Here is a 25,427-nt window from a genome sequence, read left to right as displayed (position 1 = left end):
GGGTTTTATATCTTCTTCAAAAGTCAGCATGGCGTTCTCTCATCTTGTGTTATTACGGTGGGCGAATAGTTGAAGGGCAGAGGTAAGACTCACTAAAACATCAGTACCACTTCTTGAAGCTCCTAAGTGTTTCTTTGAGGTCTTCCATTTAGAAAGGCCTGGACTGACCATGATTAGTTTGGTGATCCATCAGGAACCCAGGTCAACGTAAGAATGATGAGATGAATCAGAAGAAGTTTTTGGTACATGCTGGTGCTTTCAAAACATCATTCCCCTTGATGGGTAGTATGTCTTAAAGATGTTTATCACTGTAACTGGTTTTCCTGTTTGTAGTTTTTCTAGGCAGGAGTCCTGTAGACTGGTGATTCTTAAAATAGTAAATTAAGTCCTCCTTTTCCTGCAAGGTAGAGCTTAGAAAGGAAAGATTTTTGTCTTTACATTGAAATTTTGTTATGTTATCTTTAAAAAGAAGTTTAAAGAATCTCAAAGGTTTACTAATAATCTCTCTTACCCTTTTCTAAGTGATCTTGCTAGAAGAGACTGAGCAATTAATTAGGCATTATTGCTATAGGCAAATTATCAGTATTAGAATTGCCTGGACAAGTGGATTTCAGCTATTATACAAGTACTATATATAATTCAAAATTAGGTAGCAGATTTTAGCACAATATTGAAGCAAGAGGTGCAAAGTATTAAAATTACATTTGAAATATTGTTTCTACCAAATGCAATTTATTTGCATTTTCAGTTGCACATTTTCCTCCAAACATGATATTATTTTTACATTCCATAGGTTATATTACACCAAGAAGGACATATGGATGATGGTCTAACATTACAAAGATGTCAACACGAAGAATCCCAGGCTGCTCGAATCATTCGCAATACTTCCAGTTTATTTAGCCAGTTCATAAGGTATATGGCACAGCGTTATCTATAATGGGTTTCATGTACTTCTTTTCAAATATATTGAAATGTTTGAATTTAATTATTTTTAGATTTATAATTAGATCTGGGACCTATCTTTGCCAGTAAGGCCTGTCTCTACAATCAGCCGAACTTGAGCAATGAACCCAGACACCATAGGGTGCTACAAGTTAACTTTTGGGTCCAATTCCAATTTTCACTTGGCCCTATGTTTACTGATAGCATGTCCCCATCATATACTTTTTATTAATTTTGTAAATTTTCTCAAAAGGTATGTTTACCATCATCTGCCCTTAATAGGTTGTTTCCAGATGTAGCAGACTGTTTCCCACCAAGAAACAGAGCCCTGAGAGAATGGATGAGCTTTGCACTATGTCTGGAAAGTTTCAGGCTCTGTTGGATCAATGAGAATTGAATTCCAGAGTCAAGGCTTTTCCACAAAAAAATGCTTTAACTCAGACCCCAAACTGCTCATATTTTAGAGAGTGTTAACAGAACCATTTTACTGATCTGAATTCGTCCCAGCTACATGTGGGGAAGAGCAATTCCCTTAAGTAGCTAGGACTCGGACCATTTATGACTTTGTAGCTCAAAATCAACCCTTTGAATTCTATTCAGAAGTGAACTGCATCCGTTTACAAAGTTTGAAGAATAGGTGTTTTATGTTCCCAGTGGTCAAACTCCATTAAGTAGGTGGGGTCACATTCTGTATCCTAATACATCAGACTGTTCTTTGAGTGGTTGCTCATGTAGATTCCATTCTAGGTGTGTGCACGCCCACATGCACAGTCATCAGAGATTTTTGCCTTAGGGGTATCTGTAGAGTTGGCTGTGACACCCTCTTGAGTGTCATGCTCATGTGCTGGTATATTAGGTGCTGCCGACCCTATGCCTTCCGAGTTCCTTCTTACTGCCTGCGATAGTTAGTCAGAGTGCCTCACCTTGAACTGCAAGAGTGTTAGCCGTTTTTGTTACCTCCTCCTTTGTATATAGTTCTTAGGTTCTGCCTCCTCTGCCTCCTCCGTCCAGGTCCTAGGGGAGTCCTATAGGAAAAAGGACAGAGACAAGGGATTTAAATGATGATACCCTTCGTCTTCCCAGTCATCTGCTCAGCCTGGCCCTTCCAGGAACCAAGGAAGGCAGAAGCAGACATTTTGAGGGCATGCTCAAGGATGGTCCTCCAGTAACATCCCAGGATCCACCTTCCTGCTCTTTTCTCAACTGCCTGTGCCCCTTCCGGTCAGCCTGGTTGTGGCTGACCTCAGACCGTTGAGTGTGTGACATAATATCTTCTGGCTACACCCTGCAGTTCTTGGCCGACTCTCCCTCCACCCCACCTTCCCCGTCCCTCTTCAGGGACCCTTTTCACAAGCAGCTTCTCATCCCAGAAGTAGATAACCTCCTCTGAATGAGGGCAGTAAAGAACGTCCCACTGGAGAAGAGGGGGAAAGGATTCTACTGCTGTGTTTTTTTTCTAATTCTGAGAGTGAAAGGGGGCCTCAGACCCGTCTTGGATCTGAGACACTTCAACAAACACCTCAGAAAGTTGAAGTTCCACATGGTTTCCCTGGCCACCCTTAACTTGAAGGATGCATATTTCCATATTTCAGTTTTTCCAGAACACAACGATTCCTCCTTTTGTGTTGGGCCAGTGTCATTTCCAATTCATCGCACTGCCCTTTGGTCTCTCGTCAGCCCCAAGGGTGTTCACAAAGTGCGTAGTGCCAGTGGCCACTTACCTGCGGCGTTAAGGTGTTCAAATTTACCAGTACCTCAATGACTAGCTAATAAAAGTCCGGTATGGGGATCATGTGTGGTGGCATCTCGATCTCAGCACGCAGTGTGGTTGGTCAAGTCACGATCGCTCCCTACTCAGAGTGGTACGCTTGGCCTGCCAAGCCTTCCTGCCTCACATGAAGAACAGGATGGTCCAGGCCCTGATGGACAATATGGCAGCTGTTTTCTATATCAACAAGCAAGGCAGAGCCAGATTGTCAGCCCTCTGTGAAGACTTCTCCGTTCAGCGGGCTATGCACCTCGTAGCCACACACCTCCCTGGGACTAGGAACACTTTGGCAGATCACCTCTGCAGGACCCTCTCATCTCGCCACGAGTGGTCACTCCACCCAGAAGTGGTCAGCATTATCCTCCAGGGGTAGGGGACTCTCTGTATGGACCTATTTGTGTCCAGGCAGAATAGGAAATGCCATGTTTTCTGCTTGATTCTGGAGATTGACAAAGGCCCCTTTTTGGATGCTTTTCTTCTTCCATGGTTTTGGGTCCTTCTGTATACCTTCCCTCCAGTGCCATTAATTTACAGAGTCCTCATGAAGATCAAGCAGGATGGGGCAAAGGTTATCCTCATAGTGCCAGCTTGGCCATGCCAGCACTGGATTGACATGCTGCTGGAGGACCTCTTGGTGGCTGCTCCATTACAGCTACTGCTCCAGCCAGACCTGCTGTCCTAAAATCACAGCAGTCTTCCACTTCCAAAGCTGGCGACTCTGCATCTCGCAACTTGGCTGCCTCATGGTTAAATGGGGAGGAGCAGGAGTGCTCGGCCAATGTCCAACAGGTCCTGTTCAACAGTAGAACACTCTCCACCAGAGTAACCTACCTGGTCAAATGGAAGCAGTTCACATGTTGGACCTCAAATAGAGGTATACAGCCTGAGCAGGCCCCTCTGCAGTTAATCCTAGACTACCTTACGCATCTCAAGCTCCAAGGCCTGTTCCTTTCATCTATTAAGGTCCACTTGGCTGCTATTTCAGCCTTCCATCCTCTGTGTCAGGGCAGGTTGGTTTTCGCTCAGGCAGTGATGGTCAGGTTCCTCAAAGGCCTGGAATGTCTCTACCCTCAAGTCCGGCATCCCATCTCTCCGTGGGATCTGAATCTAGTGCTGTCGCAACTCATGGGTCCCCCTCCGAGCTCTAGCTTCCTGCTCCCTCCTTCTCCTCTCCTGGAAAGTCGCGTTCTTGGTTGCAATAACATCTGACCGCAGGGTCTCTGAGATTATGGCACTTCTCTTGGAACTGCCCTATATGGTCTTCTACAATGACAAAGTCCAGCTGCAGCCGCACCCGGTGTTCCTGCCCAAGGTGGTCACACAGTTTCATATGGGCCAGGACATATACTTACTTGTCTTTTTTCCAAAGCCACATAAATTGGAGGAGGAGCATAGGTTGTATTCTCTAGATGTTAAGAGGACTCTAGTCTTCTACATTGAAAGGACTAAGCCATTCCACAAGTCAACACAATTGTTCATCACGTTGTCCAACAGAATGAAAGGTTATCTAGTGTCTGCTCAAAGAATTTCTTCTTGGATCACTTCCTGTATTTGCTGCTGCTACGATCAGGCAAAAGTTACCCCCTCCAGCAATTGGAACTGCCCATTCAACCAGGGTGCAAGCCTCTTTGGCAGCTTTCCTAGTCCAAGTGCTGATCCAGCATATCTGCAGGACAGCCATTAGGTCATCCATCCACATGTTCATATCCCATTATGCATGTACCCAGCGGGCTTGGGATGATGCTGGCTTTGGTAGAGCAGTGTTGCAAGCCACAAGACCATGAACTCCGAGCCCACTCCAAGGGTACTGCTTGTGAATCACCTAGAATGGAATCAACATGAGCAAGCACTCTGAGAAAAAAATGGTTACCTACCTTTTCATAACTTGTTCTTCGAGAGGTGTTGCTCATGTCCATTCCATTGCCCACCCTCCTGCTCCTCTGTTGGAGTTGCTGGCAAGAAAGAACTAAGAGGGCATAGGGCCGGCAGCACCTAATATACCAGTACACGAGCACGGCACTCAAGAGGACAGCACAGCTGACCCTACAGATACCACTAAGGCAAAAATCTCTGACGACTCTGCATGTGGGCATGCACACACCTAGAATAGAATGAACATGAGCAACACTTCAAGAACAACAGCTACAAAAAGGTAGGTAACCATTTTTTCTTCAAGTGTCTCCTATGTACAGATCATTTCAGCCTGGATATCTCAAGTATGTGTTGATAATTTTATTTATGTCTCCTTCAGAGAGAAGCACGTGTAGCAATTTAACCAACAGGAAATTGGTGGTGGTGGTGTAGGAGAGGGGGGGGGTAAGCACATCAGGCTGATACTGATATTAGCTGTGAATTGAGGAATGGACAGGGATCCACATTCATCCCAAAACTGTGCAACTAACTAATAAAACCTAATGTATTGCTATCAAAGTAATACTGTTAACAGCATCTCTGACATGGTGTCAAGATGCTTCTCCTACCCTGCCAGCATCCCTCCATTTTAGGATTGAGTCTCATCTGTGTTCTGATCTTGTCTAGACACCAGGACAACACAACTGCCCTCTGGGTAGATGAGTCATCGCTACCATTTGATTCTCTCTGAGAGAAAGAATGAAGCCACTAAAGTTTTGCCCCCATCTAACCTTGTCATGACATTAGAAAATCTACAAAACCTTGTAGCTTCAGTGGTTGATGACAGTTTTAAGAAAGCACCAACTGAGGAGGTTGTGTTGTCTGTGCACCATGACTGTATTGAAAACCCATGTGAAAGCACTCAAGGAAACTGGAGATCTTCACATAACACCAGAATGTTCCTATCACAACCTTCTCCATAACTTTCTTCATGAAGGGTCGTTTAAAAAAAGGGCAGTAGTTGGCCTAACTGCTGTACCACACATGTGAGAGAAAGTAATATTTTCCTTTCCCAAAGAGAGATTAATCTCAGCCAACATTAGAACAAAATTCCCTTCTGCTAGATTACCAGTCATGAAGACCAAGCATCTAAATTTGTAGGTTGCAGACAGGGTCTCCACCATACCAAAAATAAATAAATAAATAAAAATCTTGGGCCTCGGTGAACAAAACTGGCAAATTCAGCCAGAGTAGATGTCAGATTTGTCACATTCTCCAATTTTGCTATCTCAGAGATAACTATTTAAGCTGGTATTTAATCAACTGTAGCTACAAAGTAGATACTTTTCTCAATGAAAAACGTTTAACTTACCTTTACATTATTCATGCAAATGAATACTTAGTCTAAGTTTTTCAGCTGTCTTAGATCAGGTTTTAAAAAAAAGTATATATTGCCAAAAAGGATCTGATCAACTATGGTGTAGCTAGCTGCTTTATTATGGCCTACAGTATTGTTTAGAATCATTACTGTCAGTTATCAAGTTAGATTAGTATTATAAGACTTTAGTTGCCCAATAAAGGTTGAGACTTTAAATGGAATAATTCTGAACTGTCTGTTCCAATCATAGTTTGGAGTTCAGATACAGAAGCGGAGTATGTGCATAGATGAAGTTACCCTTTTGGAAGATAGAAATTACTATAACGTTTTCAGCTATGCCATATATCTAAATATTTTTAAAATCAGGAGGCATATTTCTGATGTGTTGCATAGTGAATTCAGTATGCTACTTCTGCTTTTTCTCTTGTTCTTTGTCCCTCCTTTGAGTAAATTGATTGTTGTATTACCAGCCTTCCAGCATAACATGCTTTAATAACCAGTAACATGTATATCTTAAAGGAAGTGAAAATACAGTCTTACTTTTGCTGATCTACTTCTGTGTCTCATGTGTTCTGTCGAGGTGATTTCTAGGGTGAAAGGGAAGTTCAGACTTGATTTCTAATGACTGTGGGGAAATGTGTAAGAATAGAGTGAAATTAAGAATCTTGGTATGCTATTTTGAAAAATCTGGAGGTAGCATAAAGAAGTAATGCAAAGATGGAAATTGACAATGCAAACATTCCTAGAGATGGTCTCAAAGCTTTCACGTTTGGATCTATAGCCAGATCTGAACTTCTCTCAGCTTGGGGCATGTTAAGTTATTGGATTTTTATTCAGGCCCATCTCTGACAATAACCAAAGCACATTTGGAAAAACATATTTCATTTATTTGGAACAGCATATTTCCTTTGCTCCTGGTTCAGTATATTCAGTTTTACAAGGGAACTGTACAGCAAAAGGAGGGGAAAATCATAGTAATAGAGCTGGAAAATATCAATCTCTCTGACCTAAACAACATTACTGAAAATACTGCTGTCTCTTTCTCCTGCTTCTCTTTTTCTAAGAGATGTTGTAAAAATAGCCACAGCTGCTTTACGATGTGTATAGTAGGTCTGGTCAACAATTTTCTATCAAAACTGTTTGATAAAAAAGTGAGGATTTTTTCTTTTAACTGAACGTTGTCATGGAGAGTCTATGTGTGTGTTTTTTGTCAGTTTTGATGAAAAAGAAATGGTTTGCATTTTCATTAAAATTTTCTGTGAAGAGGAATTTTCTTTCCAATCATTGTATCTGCCTGATTGTAATTGAAACAATCATCTCCTTGGAAAATGTGATGTTGACTCAAATTTGAGTGAGAAGAGACTGAGTGTCAGTGTTTTTTATTTTCTTTCCTTCTTCTTGCCCCCAGCCCCCGCATATAACATTGCATATAACTTGATCCCTTCTCCACACTCTTCGAAAGATATGTTTCTTTAATTTTTTTGCAAAAATATGAAACTATATGGCAATATGCAGCTATCCTTGTACCATTATTGATCTAGTAGAGAATCCATTACAAAATTAATAAACAGCAGTTTCTTTATATTGTTGCTTTCCCACATCATCTTATTTACTCTCTTTGTCTGTTCTCTTTTTCATTTTTTTTCTTCTCCTTCGTGTTACACATATGTAGGAACTAACATTCATAGATTTTAAGGCCGGAAAAGATCATTGTGATCATTTACTCTCACCTCCTGTATACCACAGGCCTTAGAACTTCCCTGAATATCATGATCCAGCTTCAGGCAGGCTTGTTTGTTCACTGAATAAACAGTTGTATGAGTTACTGACAAATCAGGTTAATTGCTGCCTAATGTTACACTTGGGGCACATGTAGCAAGTATTTTACTTCTAGCCATTCCTGGTCATATGTATAAAAGGAACTGCTTTAGATATCAAAAGGCCAATAGGTTGCTATATTAATATTGTACTTAAATTGTCTAACGAGGTTAATACTGTCAATTTCTCTTTCTCAATTATTAGTGGAAACAGAACAGCAGCACCCATCGCCCTGCCTATTGAGGAGGTACTTGAGACCCTGCAAGACCTGATTACTTATTTCCAGCCTCCAGAAGAAGAACTAGAACATGAAGATAAGCAAAACAAACTTCGCTCACTCAAAAACAGACAAAATTTGTTCAAAGAAGAGGTGAGGGGGGATTATTAGATTGCATCAGCATATCCTATAACTAGCATTAATAGGAAAGCAAAATGTTAGTCTTCCAGGGGCATGAACACTGGGATTTGTATGTATGTATTTGGTGTGGGTATATGCAGTAAATTGTAAAATCATATGCTACATTGGTGTTAGCATACACCTTTGACTGCCTCACCTGGTTGCTGTCTACTAATCCATGTCCAATTGTATTTAGTCTAATATTTCACTCTTCTGAGCATCTTCAAACAAGTGTCATTATTAACGAAATCATACAGACACAAAAAAGTGACTTATTCTCTCCCCCCTACCCTCTCAATTACACTAGAGGCCCAAGATGGCATATGTTAAGTCTCAGACCAATAATGAGTTTAAGGTCTGATAGCTTGCCAACCCCCAAGGGTTAGAAAGATGAGCTTTATACTGCAGAGGAATCCCAGTTTTACGAAAGGGGATACATGACTTAATTCTAGCTTTGTTAGGTCCATCTTTAAAAAAGGGAAGGAGGAGGATCCGGGGAACTACAGACCAGTCAGCCTCACCTCAGTCCCTGGAAAAATCATGGAGCGAGTCCTCAAGGAATCAATTCTGAAGCACTAAGAGGAGAGGAAAGTGGTCAGGAACAGTCAGCACGGTTTCACCAAGGGCAAGTCATGCCAGACTAACCTAATTGTATTCTCTGACGAGATAACTGGCTCTGTGGATGAGGGGAAAGCAGTGAGCATGTTATTCCTTGACTTTAGCAAAGATTTTGATACAGTCTCCTACAAAAGTCCTGTGGCACCTTATAGACTATCAGATGTATTGGTACATAAGCTTTTGTGGGTGAATACGAAAGTGGGAATACAAAAGCTTATGTACCAATACATCTGATAGTCTATAAGGTGCCACAGGACTCTTTTGTTGCTTTTTACAGATCCAGACTAACACGGCTACCCCTCTGATACTAGTCTCCCACTGTATTCTTGCCAGCAAGTTAAAGAAGTATGGGCTGGATGAATGGACTATAAGGTGGATAGAAAGCTGGCTAGATCATCGGACTCAATGGGTAGTGATCAATGGCTCCATGTCTAGTTGGCAGCCAGTATCAAGCGGAGTGCCCCAAGGGTCGGTCCTGGGGCTGGTTTTGTTCAATATCTTCATTAATGATCTAGAGGATGGTGTGGACTGCACCGTCAGCATGACTTATGAGGAGAGGCTGAGGGAACTGGGATTGTTTAGTCTGCAGAAGAGAAGAATGAGGGGGGATTTCAACTACCTGAAAAGGGGTTCCAAAGAGGATGGATCTAGACGAGGGATCGGCAACCTTTGGCATGTGGCTTGATGGGGTAAGCACCCTGACAGGCGAGGCCAGTCTGTTTACCTGCCACATCCACAGATTCGGCCAATCGTGGCTGCCGCTTGCTGCGGTTCGCCACTCCAGGCCAATGGTAGCAGTGGGAGGGGGCAGCCAGCACATCCCCCAGCCCATGCCACTTCCCGCAGCCCCCATTGGCCTAGAATGGTGAACCGCAGCCAGCGGGAGCCTGATCTAGACTGTGCTCAGTGGTACCAGATGACAGAAGAAGGAGTAATGGTCTCAAGTTGCAATGGACTCTCCTTCTTTAGAGGTTTTTAAGGTCATGCTTGACAAAGCCCTGTCTGGGATGATTTAGTTGGGGATTGGTCCTGCTTTGAGCAGGAGGTTAGACTAAATGACCTTCTGAGGTTCCTTCCAACCCTGATATTCTGTGATTCTATGATTATTATAAAGTAATGAAAATGAGTTACAACTACAAGGGACATAAAAGGCAATAAAAAGAGTCTCTATAATACTTTATAAGCAAGAGAAAGATGAAAGAAAGTATAGGTTTTGTACTTAATGGGGAAGGAGAGCAAAAAAACAGATGAGACAGAGGCGGCTGACGTGTTTAATGCTTTTTATTGCTTTAGTCTTCATTAAAAAAGATTAATTGTGACCAGATGCTTAACACAGTTAATATTAACAAGCGGGAAGGACCTCATTACAAAATAAGGAATGGACAGGTTAAACAATATTTGGATAAGTTAGATATATTCATATAGATGGGGTCTGATGAAATTCACCCAAGTTACTAGCTGAAGCAGTATCTTAACTTTCAGTGATTAATTTCAAGAACTCATGGAGGACAGTTGAGGTCCCTAATGACGGGAGAAGAGGAAACAGAGTACTAATCTTCAAAACGGGGGGCAAGGAGGAAGTAAGGTGTAGTGGTGCTGGAACAATTTTTATAGTGAAGGTGTTGAAGGCAGAAACCATGTATTTGGGTTGTTATTACTACTTTAAGCCTGAGGGTACGGCTGCAACCCCAGCACCCATGGTTCCAGCACCTATGTTAGGGAGTTATTGACCAGTCAGCCTAACTTCCATATTCAGAAACATATTTGAATAAATTATTCAATGATCAATTTATTCAAAGCTAAAGGATAAAAAGCTGGTAAGTAATAGCCAACATGGATTTGTCAAGAACAAATCATGCTAAACCAACCTAATTTCCTCCTTTGACAACGTAACTGGTCTAGTGGGAAAGGGGGAAGCAGTAGATGTAATGTATTTTGACTTTTCTGTAAAGCTTTTGACACATTCCATTTCCCCCCCAGATTAACCCCAGGGGCCGGCCCCCCACAGTCCTGGGAGAGTCTCTTCTGCCCAGCACGCTCTGCAGTGGTCCCCCGCCGGCTGCACCACCTGGCCCCACCCACGAGGTCCCCCCCCACTCTGGGCTCCAGGTTTCTGCGCTGCGCCAGAGTCCCCCGTCCAGACAGCGCGGCCTGCGCCCTTGCCCTGTGGGCCTGGCCCCGGGGAGCCCCTTGCCTGGACCCCCCAGTGCAAGGCACCAGACCCCCACCGCTCACGTTCCGTCCTGCACCACTGCCTGTCCCCGGCCTGCCCCCGGTGCTCGGTGCGCTCCATGTGGGGCTCACCAGCCAGGCGGCCTTAAAGGTGCAGGGGCCCTTTTGCCTCCCACCGCATTAGCAAGGGACGGGGAGCGCTTGGCCGCCGAGCTCTGAGCCACCACAGGAGGTGGCTGCAGCGATGTTGGGGCCATGCTGAGCGTGGAGTGCGATGGCCGAGGAGACGACCCCCTCGCTCCTCCAGCCACGCCTGCTGTGCCCCCACCCATGGCTCCTCCGGCCGTGCTACCGCCAGCGCTGGCCCAGCAGGCGCCACTCTTTGAAAATGTGCTGAGGGGAAGCGGCTGCTTCCCCTGCACCCTGCTAGCTATGTTACTGACTTGAATTAGTTGATTTCATTTATAAAAAAGGAAAATTCTGCTTCTAGAGCAGTTTCTTTGGGAGTCGTATTCTATTAACAGAAAATGTAAAGAAGACTTTTGTAATATTGTCGTTCTCTTTATTCCTTAATGTGTACAGCATTCAGATTAAACTCTAATGGGCAAACCAACAAAAAAAAGCTGAATTATCCTCAAAAGAGATATTTACAGAAAAATACATTTTCAATAAACTTTAATTTCAAGCACAATAGTTCCCTATTTGTTTAAAACAATATTGGCTTTTAAGCATGTGGCTCAGAAAATGTGTCAAAATGTAAAGGAATATTTTTTGGCATATGCAAATATTTTCCTCCATATTATGTCCTTTTTTAGGGAATGCTGGCACTAGTTTTGAACTGCATCGATCGCTTAAATGTCTACAACAGTGCAGCTCATTTTGCGGGAGTTGCAAGGGAGGAAAGTGGAACAGCATGGAAGGAAATTCTGAATCTCCTTTACAAATTGCTAGGTGAGTTCTCAAGCAGTCCATTGTACTGTAAGAACGTTTTTCCCATCCCTTGAAAAAAGACTTTTATGTTGGATATATGCTGCCATGTGAACTACATTATTTGTTTTACCTGCATTCTGCCCTATATTTCATGTTATAGCAGTTTCGGGTGATGACCCAGCACATGTTCATTTAAAGAACACTTTCACAGCAGATTTGACAAAATGCAGAGAAGGTACCAGTGTTAGATTTTTAAAAATAGCTAATGCACTCAACCTAAGGTTTAAGAATCTGAAGTGCTATCCAAAATCTGAGAGGGACGAGATGTGGAGCATGCTTTCAGAAGTCTTAACAGAGCAACACTCAGTTGCAGAAACTACAGAACCCGAACCACCAAAAAAGAAAATCAACCTTCTGCTGGTGGCATCTGACTCAGATAATGAAAATGAACATGCGTCGGTCTGCACTGCTTTGGATTGTTATCAGGCAGAAACTATCATCAGCATGGACACATGTCCTCTAGAATGGTGGTTGAAGCATGAAGGGACATATGAATCGTTAGAGCATCTGTCACGTAAATTTCTTGCTACGCCGTCTAGCCTGAAGAGAGAAGAGTACATAGGAAGCAATCAACTCCCAACCAAGATACGTACGTTTGCAGCAACTGCCAAAGATCATGCAAATCTTGGATCAGACTATTCAGTCACATGGGACATTGCAATTAATCTACATTATTGGCTGAAATTCCCACCATCTTGCACAGATGAAAGGATGCCAGCACAATCCCTTTTATAAGAGTTTGTTAACTAGTGGGCAAGCTAATATTCTGGAGAGAGAGAGAGAGATCTGACTTGTTGGCAAACAGGAGTGGTTTAGTTCTGGAAGCATATACAGACTCATGTTGCTGTGGTCTGTTTGCTAAAGGTTGGGTTAAACCATAAGGTTTGGAACCAGAAACACACTTCCTCAAAGTGCAATGGTTTTTAGATGCTGGATATTGGTATAGGCCCATCTTTATCTTACATATGAGAATATTCTCTCTTATTTTCCTGAAGAGAAAAGAATAATTCACTCCTACATGGACACCATAAACACATTTTATAAATAAACCACACAAGCACTGAGTGTTGCATCGCAAGTTTTTCTACTTTTCTAGGTGTGGTGTTTAGTTTTTTCTAGGGTTGTCAAGCAAATAAAAAAAATGTGATTAATTGCACCATTAATCACACTGTTAAGCAATATATTGATTTCTATTACAACACAGACTGCAAAGTATACAGTGCTCACTTTATATTTATTTTTATTACAAATATTTGCACTGTAAAAACAAAAGAAATAGTATTTTTCAATTCACCCTATACAGGTATTGTAGTGCAATCTCTGTCATGAAAGTTGAACTTATGTAGAATTATATACAAAAAATAACTGAATTCAAAACTAAAACAATGTAAAACTTTCGCACCTACAAGTTCATTCAGTCTTACTTCAGCCAATCACTCAGACAAACAAGTTTAGTTAAAATTTGCAGGAGATTATGCTGCCAACTTCTTGTTTACAATGTCTGCTCAAGCAAAGATGACTGCACTGACTGGACTATCTGAGTAGGTTGGAAGACGGATGCATACCCAAGGACATACTATACAGGGTGCTATCAGAGGGAACAAGAATAAACTTTGCTATTAAGACACATGAAAGTGAAATACAAAGGAATTTTAGAAGAAGGACTAGTTGTATAGTGTACTTTTAGATGCATTTTTATTTCATTTTTACAAACAAAGCTAGCTCTGGTGCAGAATGATGAGTAAGCTTGTGCCAAAGATTTAGAGCACAGGAAAACAAAGAACAGATGGAGTTTGGGGGAAGAGAAAATTCATGCTGGAGTGGAAGTGTATGGATCCCAATGAAGTCAGTGGCAAACTTCCTATTGACTTCAGTAGGGTAAGGATTTTCATACTTTTCATTCAGCCATAATATCACAGATTAGAAAAGAAAATAGGAAGAAATCCGAGAAGAAAAGAGCTACCCCAAATTCTTTATTCTTTGTAGTTCTGTGGGACTGCTGTACATCTGCCTCTCCCCCCGAAAACTAGTATGAAGTTTTATTTCTTAAAAAAAGAATACTTGCAGTCTTCATCTATTCTATTGTAATAAGTAACAAAAATGTATATCAATTATCCACCTTATAATAAAAATCTTTGATACTTGGCTTCAGTGGACTAATAATTAGTATGGCTATTTTTATCTTTGCTTGATGGTGTGTTTGCAGATTAGTGAGCTGTTCTATGAGGGAGTTAGTTAATTTCGGTTACATTCAGAAAACAATGCATGTTCTGTGCTGCTGAACTATAATTATCCATTCTATAGCACCTTTAGCTCAGGAGGTGGAGCTAAAAGTCACTTATTTCACCTGGACTTGATCCTGTCCTACAGTTGCATGGTCTTTTCCCTCCTGGAGATATTTGGGGACAACTTTAGAAGTGTACAGGCCCCTTGATCATGTGCTGTAGTTAATAGCTGAATTTAAGGAAGGTGGTAGTTTGTATAACTAATAATGGAGTAGACCGTGATGTGCAGATTTCCACCTTCCCAAGTGGAAGGATAGGTGAAATGCCTCCATGATATTTTAAATGCCCTCGCATCTGGACCCTACATGGGCTTCTCACAAGTATGGGGTCTGTACTGGGGCAGAGGGAAACCAGGTGGGTCATGGGGAGGATTGAGTAGGCTGGATGTGGGTATGCACAGTGTCTAATGTCTGGCCCCAGATAGTTTCTCTGGAGAAGATTGTATAGCCCAGGCATAATCTCTTTTCCATGGAACCTCTCCCATGGGTCCCATTATACAGCGGGATTACGGAAGAGGGTTATATAGGGTTTGAGATAAAGATACTTCAGTTGATGGACTAGTAGTGTATTCAGATATAGCAAATATTGTTTTCTAAGTACAACTATTACCAGAATTCTGCTTTATCAAATAGACTACTAACAAACCTCAGCTAATGTACAACATTAAGGGTCTGAGATAAATTGTTTTAAGAGTGTATTCATCATTTAAAAGATGTCATGTTTCAAACATTTCAGTTGGGTATGTACATCCCCTGACAAAATAGAAGCAGGATGGGAGGGAAAGGTTCTTTAGTGTCAGCTGTGATGTCTTAATCAACTAGACTGACACCATCAAATTTAATTTCAGATAGGCTACTAAACAGCTATCAAATGGTAACAATTTCCTACTGACCTGGGTGGAATTTAGATTAGTAAACTAGATTCCATTACCAGTTTCCTGAGCCAAGTGGTTCAAACAAAATCTGGATGGTTATCTTACTAATAAAAAAATTAAAATATATTTGGTTCACAGGACAAAGGATGGAGAATTGTGATTTTGTTTGGTTTATCCTAGAGATTATATTAACATATTTGTATTCAGCACTGGTTGTTAACACTAATGCTAGCTGAACCCTTATATTATCAAAATGTTTTTTTTCCAGCTGCCCTCATTCGTGGTAACAGAAATAACTGCACCCAGTTTTCCAATAACCTCGATTGGCTAATCAGTAAATTGGATAGACTAGAGTCTTCCTCAGGTAAGACTCATTTTATAAAAATAAGGTGTTGCTATTGATCATTCTATTACATTCCATAAAAAGGAAAAGTTTTGCTTGAAAAAATAGTAAGCATCAGAAAACAGGCTTTCGTGCATGAAAATAAAATTAAAGCCCATCTCTCAAATTAACAAACTGTTATTTTTTTAAGTAAATCTCTCAGATTAACACTCTGTTCCTTTTTAGCCTATCATTTTCATTCTCCTTGCCAGAGGATGTTGTGAAGGCCAAGACTGTAACAGGGTTCTAAAAAGGAATGGATAAGTTCATGGAGGATAGGTCCATCAATGGCTATTAGCCAGGGTGGACAGGGATGGTGTCCTTAGCCTCTGTTTGACAGAAGCTGGGAATGAGCAATGAGATGGATCACTGATGGCTACCTGTTCTGATCATTCCCTCTGGGGCACCTGGCACTGGCCCCTGTTGGAAGAGATGATACTTGGTCTGACCCGGTATGGCTGTGCTTATGTTCCAGCCCTCCTCCACTTTTTCCTTTGAATTTTCTTTTTCTTAATTTTCCTAGTAGCATCACAGTCAAAGAATCCTGAAATTAATTAATGATATCATATGATTCATAGTACTGCACAGTGGTACTACTCCACAGCTACCAAAATAATTGCAGTTAGCTTAGGTGCTGTTTGTTGCTCAGTCCCAGCAAATAACACCAAGAAAATTGTATACATAAAAATCAGTTTTAAAAAAGTTTACAATAAAATACAGTTTGTTAGGAAGACTTATTTACTTCAGTGACTAGCTGAAGCGAACTTTGTTTTTTCTCTGTGTTTTTACCAAGATTTATGTCAAGAAAATCAGAAATTATAGTTTCAAGGTGCATTTTAACTTCCTGTCATAGACAAAAAAAATTTTTAATCAGAGAATTAAATTTAAAAGTAAATCATATCATATCTTCAGCAAGCTTTAAGGACCAGCTGAGTTCATTCTTTTTAGTCTGGAAATATTGAATAGACTGGGTAAGAGAAGATATGATTATTTTCCCCTTAGGATGTTCTTTTTTCTTTCCCAAGTTCTTAAATTGTAATCAGTTCTGCAGATTGTTTAATGTCTAAATGATTTTTGTGGCATTCATATAGGTATTTTGGAAGTATTACATTGCATCTTGATTGAAAGTCCAGAGGCTTTAAATTTGATAGCAGAGGAACATATCAAGTCTATTATTTCATTGTTGGATAAGCACGGACGCAATCATAAGGTATGGTTTGAGAAATATGACATATTTGTAATATCAAGAATAAGTTACAGAAAAAAGTGAATGTCTCTATAATGTTACCTATGTGATACATAGTATCGTTAAATATATTTTAAAAATCCATAGTGAAGAATACATATTAAATTGCTTTGCAAAGAACAAAATGAAATATGTGAGATCTATAATTGCTTTTCTGTGTAAAATAAATCAGTGTGTGTAGGAGACTGGGTCTTCAAAACATCATTTCTATGCATGACCAGCATATTTGTGTCTGTTATAAATATTGATAGGCAACCAAATAATATGTCAGGATAAGTAAAAAGCTACATGTAAATGTAATCTAGGACCTTGAGACTGTAAATTACTCCATATGGGTTCATGAGTCCAGCTGTGTGGAGTAACTTGCAGCCTTGGGGTCCAAGTTCACTGCTGAAGGACTTGCTCTACTGTTTTCGTACATCTAACAAGACAGAGCTCAATCCTACAAGCCCTTACTCAGATAAGAAGTTCCATTGTCTTTTTCATGTGACTATTCATGTGAGCAAGGATTGGGCTCTGAGACTTTTGTAATTAATTTTTTACCATGACCAGGGATCACATGATACAGAAGGCCATAATCTGATCTCATTTATACTAGTGTAAATCCATAGAATTCAATAAATTATTCTGGATTGACACGGGCAAAGTCCACCCAGAATGAGGAATGATATATTATGATTTATACATTCAAATATACAAAAGCAGAAATCAGAATATTAAGATAATATATTTTAAGAAAAGTTTCTTCCAACTACATAACTAATTTATCCTGAAAAAGTAAATGAATATTTAATAAAAGCTCCTTTTAAAAAATATACACATCATTTAAAAGGTTCTTACTGTCACCTAAAATCTAACTTTTAAAATTATTGAATTGGTCTTGCAGATTAATACTGTCCCATGGATTGTAAACAAAGTGTTTAGTGAAGTACCACAGAGATCTTTGGTAGATCAGGTTTTATTTAATATCTTAATTATCTACAACAGAGTGTGTACAGCATGTTAATGAAATTGGTAGATAATGCTAAATTTGGAAGAGTTTTGAGCACCAGTGAAGACAGATAAATAATCCAAAATGACCTAGAGATATTAGAAATAGGAGCAGAACACAACAAAATTCAAGTTGGAAAATCTATATTTGAAGGGAAAATTTTAAAACACCGATATGAAGTAGGCGAGAGAAAGCTGGAAAGCAATAATACTCCAGAAATTATTGAAGAAATAGTGGGATGCAAAGTAGATAGGGGTATGAAATGTACTGTGGCAGCAAAAAAGGCCAACACAATTTGTAGCTGTATCAAGAATGGCATCACATTACACAGCAGAGAATAATTCTCTGGTGTGACTGCAGTTGGAATATTACAGGCAGTTCTGGGAACTTTAATATATGGATGACATTGTCAAGTTGGAGGATGATTAGAGAAGAGGAACCACAATATTTAGTGGGCTGGAACTTTTTACAGAGAAAGATTATAAGAATTAAATATGGTATAGCTTTCTACATTATAGTATATAGTCTAAAAATATCAGGAGGTTATAAACTCCATTTAGGATATGTTTAGACCAATACAAGGTGACATAACTAGAAGTATGCAGTTAAAATTAAGAAAAGGAAAAATTTAGCTGATTATCAGGAAATACACCATGTCAGAAAGATCTGTAATGTGAAATTGTCTCTTAAGAAATCCCTTCAGTTAGAACATTTAAATGTAAACATCATAATGAGTATTAAAAATACAAAAGGGAACAATTCTGCATTGGCGGGAAAAGGGGCTAGATGGACTTTCCATCTATAATGACTATGATTCTGCATCATAGGCTGATGAAACATTTTAATTAATTTATTTATTTTTGTTACTCTGGGAACAATGTTTCAATTGCCTGCTAGATTTGAAACTCTGTCTTGTACTAAGAAATATCAAACAAGAAATCTCATTAACTAATTGGATCCAAATATGGGGTGGCAGGGGATAGCTCAGTGGTTTGAGCCTTGGCCTGCTCAACTCAAGGTTGTGAGTGCAGTCCTTGAGGAGGCTACTTAGGGATCTGAGGCAAAATCAGTATGTGGTCCTGCTAGTGAAAGCAAGGGGCAGGACTCAATGACCCTTCAGGGTCCCTTCCAGTTCTATGAGATAGGTATACCTCCCTATAAATAAAACATTTTTTGTTTGGCTGGAGTAATATTGATATTTAGGGGTGAGCTCTGACAAGCAGTCAGAGAATTATGCAGCATGGATTGATTTAAATCAATGGGTGTTAGGTTCCTAATTTGTATATGAACTTTTGAAAATCCCTCTAGCATCTCTCTGTATCTTTAGGTGCCTAAACACTTACGAAAATCTGGCCCTGTGTCCTTTGAGATTTTCAGATTGTAGATTTCATCCTGTCCCACCTGGTTTTCCTCTTCACTAATTGAAAGAAGAAAACAAGCTTTCCTGTTTTTTCAACTCCCAATCCATTTCTCAACTTGCCCAAATTAAGAAAATGTTTTCTCTGTACCTGCAAGTTAAACTGAAAGCAAAGTAATTAAGCCAAAAGCTTTACTACACAACAGAAACACAAAGTACTTACATTTGGAAAAATGTAAAATTAAACAAATTTATCCATTGTAAAGACTGAAGATAAATAGAAATACTGATTTAATATAATGCATGACTTATTTACAAAGCTTGAGTTGACCTCAGAAGCTTCTCCCCCTTCTGTATGCAATTAAAAGAGAAGCACCCTAACTCATTAAAATTTGAGTAGGTCTTTTTGATGCACTATATTTTTGCTTTTATTTTGAATGATTTTAATAGATTATAATAAATGTAGAACTTAACATAGGTTATCATAATCTTAATTTTACTTTTAAACAGGTTTATTTTTTAAAATAAAAATGTATTAATTAAAAAATCTGATGTAAATTTTCTAAAAATGATTGATTTCAAAGAAAATATTGTTTTTTTAATCCACCCTGGAATTTGGTCATCAATTGCATGAACAGGATGTAAGCAATATACACATCCTGTAAATATTTAGTACCTCATTCTCATTTAGAGTATGTGTACCTTGCAAAAAATGTGTGTTCGTAAATTGTTAGCTAACCTTCATTACATAACCTGAATTAAAATAGCAGTGAAGACACACCAACTCAGCTTTTAACTTGGGTTAACAGCTCAATTCAACCCTAGGCTGCCATGTAGCAGAGTTAAAAGAAGAGTTGGTGTGTCTTCACTACTATTTTAATCCAAGTTAAGAATATGCCGTTTTTGCAGCGTAGACATATCCCTACATTAAAGGCCCTTTACATTTCTCTGGCAGCATAAAGGGAACTTAAAGTGAATGTAAACATCAGTGGCCAGGTAGAATCAGGAAAACCTATTCTTGTGAGATTTATGTCATATTCCATCTTTGCAGACCTAAAGTGTTTTATATAGGTATAAAATTGTATGGGTGCTTGTTTTAACTTATTTAATGTCAACTGTCACTATTACAAGCTATTATTAGAAAAATCACCAAAGTTTTCATGTTATATTTCTGCTGTCTCCTGCATATTTTGAAAGGAAATTTAAATTGAGATCAGGATTGTATTGTAAACAGTTACATTTACTTGACTGTACCCTGATCTGTTTTAGGTTCTTGATGTGCTTTGCTCTCTGTGTCTCTGTAATGGAGTTGCCGTGCGTGCCAATCAGAACTATATATGCGACAATCTGCTCCCTCGAAGAGATTTGCTCTTGCAAACCCGTTTGATTAATGATGTTACAAGGTATAGTGCAGTGTTTATTTTGTTGCTGTATTTGCAGATAAACGGAGCATTAGTATTTAGTATCAGAGGGGTAGCCGTGTTAGTCTGGATCTGTAAAAGCAGCAAAGAGTCCTGTGGCACCTTATAGACTAACAAATGTATTGGAGCATGAGCTTTCTGGGTGAATGTGACATGCATCCAACAAAGTGGGTATTCACCATGAAAGCTCATGCTCCAGTACGTCTGTTAGTCTATAAGGTGCCACAGGACTCTTTGCTGCTTTTAGTATTTAGTATGACTTTAAATTAAGAAAATACTCTGTTTTGTTCTGGTGATGGAAAATTGTTTCAGTCTTTTTTAGCAATCACTTAAAGACATACTCTTTAGGAAACTTTTAGATGTTAACTGTTTTTTAAAAGTTTCACGTTACTAACAATATAGGAAATGTTCTGGAAACTGTCTTGGAAAAGAAATTGCTTGTTGAATTCCCACTTGAAAGGAATGAAAATGGACTATTTATATAATACCATAAGTACACAAAATACAATGCTGTATTATAACAAGGTTGCTGCAGGGCCCTCTTGGCTCCTGCCCCTGTTGGGCTGATAACGTCACTCAGAGACCCTGGGTTCAGTAACCACTGGTGCAGTTTATTTACAGGTCATGCTCCCACTACCTTTTCATCACACAAGTAGCCCTTTACCATCTAGAGTGAGGGGAGAGCTACCTCCCTGCTTCCTCTCCCTTCCTTTTTCCTTTCTTCCTTCTCCCCAGTGGCTTCCTTCCCCTGAGGCTTTTATACAACCCCAGCCTAATTAGGCCGCAGCTGTGTCTGCTTCCCCAATGAGGGCCAGGTGGTCTAACCAGCTCCAATTCGCCTCCCTTAATTGGAGCTGGAGTGATAGAGGGCTGGCTCAGTAGTTCCTGCTCAGCACCCTGTCACAAGTATGCGCATTGATGAAGTTTGCAAATAAAGAACAGGTCCCTTAGGGAGAAAGGATCAAGGCAAAAAATAAGTCCAATACAATTATACCATAATATAGTACAAAAATTGTGTATTACATAAAAGTAATCAATGTTTTTTTCATTCTCCATGCACACTAGCTAATAGTGCACTATTTTCAAATTAAGAAATTAATATTAAAACGTTGATAGACATTAACTGAGCATACTTATGATAGCTGGCCTAAATTTCTGAGATTTTTGGAGTCAGCACTTGAGGGTTTCATATCCAGGTCTCTCCACTGTTTTGGCACTTCTAGCCGACATCTCCTCAGTAATATTATTCATTCCCATTCCAGTTATCTGTGGAGTGGACACCGATGTGCATGATGAGTGAGAACATCACTCTTTCATGAGAGAGAGTGAAACTAGCTTCTTTTAGGCTGTTCCAAAGCAGGGCACTCCTGGATCAGCCTAAGAATATACAGTATGTAAGCATATTGCAAAATAATTTCTGTTTTATCAAGGATTTTATTTCTTCATGTCTCAACCCCCATCTTTTGGTGTCAGGAAAATAGAAACAATATTTTTTTTTCTTTTTATAGGATATGTTTTTCCTCCATGCATAGCACCCTGGATTTGTTTGTTATTCAGTTCAGCTAAGAATTTGGCACAACTTTTCTCTATCTTTTATTTATTAGTAATAGTATTTATTATGCAGACATAGAAAGTCATAAAGCATATGTAAACTTGTGTCGAGACTGATTCTATGATCGGTCTCCACATCTGAACTCGGGTGTCATAATTGCACAGTGTACTGTCAGATTCCAGTATTGCAACAAGCCAGGAATACATAGTATAAAATGTACAATCTAATGTATCTCTTCTATTCTAGCATAAGGCCAAACATATTTTTGGGGGTTGCTGAGGGCTCTGCACAGTATAAGAAGTGGTACTTTGAACTAATAATCGATCAGGTAGACGCATTTTTGACGGCAGAACCCACTCATCTACGGGTTGGCTGGGCCTCTACATCAGGTTATGCTCCTTATCCTGGAGGTGGAGAAGGATGGGGTGGCAATGGTGTTGGTGATGACCTCTACTCCTATGGTTTTGATGGCCTGCATTTGTGGTCTGGTAAGTACTCTTTAGGCATATTTTTCAATTATTCCTACCAATAACCTTCAAAAAATGAGTATTCAGGAATAATATATCCCTAAACATTATTCCCAGGTCATCATTACTCCATTGCATGCTATTTTGCAATGAGCCAGAGTCCACTCTCCAATGCACAGGTTGGATTTTTCTGGAATTCTACCTCTATAAATGGAATCAAATTTCTAAGCCATTGTTTTTATCAACTTGTCATTATCTAACCTAGTCAGTTTTCTATCTGCATGGGGACATGTAGTGCACTGGATCCATGCATGGAACTCCCATTGACATGCAAATCTACAGGAATATAGGGCCTTTAGTGTGCCTGAGAGTAGCAGATTATTGAATTATATCATGTGTGGGATAACAAACAACACAAATTAATAACATTCAAGATCAATGAATGTTACGTTACTGTGTAATACAGTATTTCATTATGATGCCACATGGTGGAATTTCTGTTTTATTCAGTTAGAGTTTTTAAGCACAATTTTCTAGGATATAAAAAAGCAATGTTAAAAGAACTATATTCAATTTGCAAAGTCAAGCACTCAGAAGTTAGAAAATGCCAGAATTAAGGTTTCCTGTACAGGCTTAATTGGCCCACTTGTATGTGCACATTGTGATAAAGTCTTTAATGGCATGATCACACATTTCATTTGCACAGGACTCCTGCCTCATCCAGTATACAAGATGGACCCTGCTCACTTAATGAGCATCTATAAAATCTTTTGTGTTCTCCTTGTTCAGTGTGTGGGTCATGCCTTATTTATTGCACACTATTCAAACACTGCTCAGAAGTTAGGATTATTAATTTCCACATGGGCTTTTCTATCATCATCAAGTGATCCATCCCGTTACCCATTCCCAGCATCTGGCAGACAGAGGCTAGGGTCACTCTCGCTGCCCATCCTGGCAAATATCCGTTGATGGACCTATCATCCATGAATGTACCTAGTTATTTTTTGAACCCTGTTATTGTCTTGGCCTTCACAAAAACTTCTGGCAAGGAGCTCTACAGATTGTGCATTTTGTGAAGAAATACTTCCTTTTGTTTGTTTTAAATCTGCTATTTATTAATTTCATTTGGTGACCCCTAGTTTTTGTGTTATGAGGAGGAATAAATAACACTGCCTTGTTTACTTTCTCCACACCAGTCATGATTTCATAGAACTCTATCATATCCCCCTTAGTCGTCTCTTTTCCAAGCTGAAAAGTCCCAATCTTATTAATCTCTCCTCCTATGGAAGCTGTTCCATACTCCTAATAATTTTTATTGCCCTTTTCTGAACCTTTTCCAATTCCAAAAGATCTTTTTTTGATATGGGGCAACCACATCTGCACGCGGTATTCAAGATGTGGCAGTATCATGGATTTATATAGAAGCAATATAATATTTTCTGTCTCATTGTCTGTCCTTTTCATAATGATTCCCAACATTCTGTTGGTTTTTTTGACTGCTGCTGCAGATTGAGTGGATGTTTTCAGAGAACTGTCCACAGTGATGCCAAGATCTCTCTCTTGAGTGGTACCAACTAATTTAGACTCTGTCATTTTATATGTATAGCTGGGATTATGTTTTCCAATATAATTACTTTGCATTTATCAACACTGAAATTCATCTGCCATTTTTTTGCCCAGTCATCTAGTTTTCTGAGATCCCTTTGTAGTTCTTCGCAATCTGCTTTGGATCTATCTCGAGTTGTTTTGTATCATCTGTAAATTTTGCCGCCTCACTGTTTACCTTTTTTCCAGATAAAAGTGTTATATAATGCTAAGGACTCTTGGAATGCAAAGTGGGGAAAAATAATATGTGATCATGTAATAAAAGATTGTATCATAATGCAAACTCACAAGTGGGCTGAAATAGGTTTGCCTGTATAACCTTAATTCAGACATTTCTGACCTTCTGTATGCTTGACTTTGCAAGCTTAATGTTTTATTAATGTATGTTTTTGGGTGCTATATGATATAAAATACATACACACATGCTTCCATATCCACTTTACTTTTAATGCTTCTGTCATATGCACTTATCTCAGATGGTGGAAATAATGGTGAGGAATTTTAGGGTGGGGTTGCCCATCTTTAGAATACTACAAGAAAAACATGTTGAATCAATTATTCCATGGAAAAAATGGCAAAAAATACCAAATAGCATATTTAGTAAGTACTGTTAAATGACCTTTATCCCTACTTAACTGTCCTGAGTTATACTTAATGTAAATTATGAGACGTGTTTCCATTTATATTCTGGAAAGATATAAAATCTTGGTCCAGAATGTTGTAGAGGGCAAGAACTGCAGTAGATACTCCTCTTGTGAAAGCGGTTTCAGATTTTACACAAGACTCTTGGAATAAACTGGGAGAGATGCTTTTGGGAGTGGTTAGTGCTTTGGATGCATTTAACTAAAGATCTTAGTTAACTGCCTTAATGCCAAATGTATATTAAACCAAGCTTCTTCTTCGAGTGCTTGCTCATATCCATTCCAGTTAGGTGTGTGCGCGCCGCGTGCACGTTCGTCGGAAGATTTTTACCCTAGCAACACTCGGTGGGTCGGCACGCCTGGTCAGGCAGTGGGGGCGCCCCATGGAAGTGCGCCGCTATTGGTGCCCGGGATATATACCCCTGCCGCCCCAGCCGCCCTTCAGTTCCTTCTTACCGCCCGTGTCGGTCGTTGGAACAGTGGAGCGCAGCTTAGCTGACCTCCTGTTCCCTAGCTACTCGTAGTTTCTTGTGTATATTAGTTATAATCCTTTTATTTGCATATACTTATGCGTTTTTTTCTTTACTAGCATTGTTAGTTTATAATAGTTAGCGGGTTCGGGAGTAGCCCCTTCCCCGCAACCAGTGCGGAGCCCATCTGCTCTCTTTT

The 25,427-nt window shown here is 39.7% G+C and overlaps 1 protein-coding gene across 1 annotated transcript in view; it reads left to right on the top strand.

Annotated features, from left to right (window-relative positions):
• Positions 1-25,427, top strand: part of RYR3 (ryanodine receptor 3) — a 663,207-nt gene that overhangs the window by 222,375 nt on the left and 415,405 nt on the right. Inside the window, 7 exon segments of the mRNA XM_075065483.1 lie at positions 794-915; positions 7,965-8,130; positions 11,763-11,898; positions 15,365-15,460; positions 16,570-16,688; positions 20,342-20,475; positions 22,292-22,533. Coding sequence (XP_074921584.1) covers positions 794-915; positions 7,965-8,130; positions 11,763-11,898; positions 15,365-15,460; positions 16,570-16,688; positions 20,342-20,475; positions 22,292-22,533 — 1,015 coding nt within the window.

Source organism: Chelonoidis abingdonii, chromosome 4 (assembly GCF_003597395.2).
Source record: "Chelonoidis abingdonii isolate Lonesome George chromosome 4, CheloAbing_2.0, whole genome shotgun sequence".
Taxonomy (NCBI): domain Eukaryota; kingdom Metazoa; phylum Chordata; order Testudines; family Testudinidae; genus Chelonoidis; species Chelonoidis abingdonii.
This window is presented reverse-complemented; position numbering and strand designations above follow the sequence as displayed.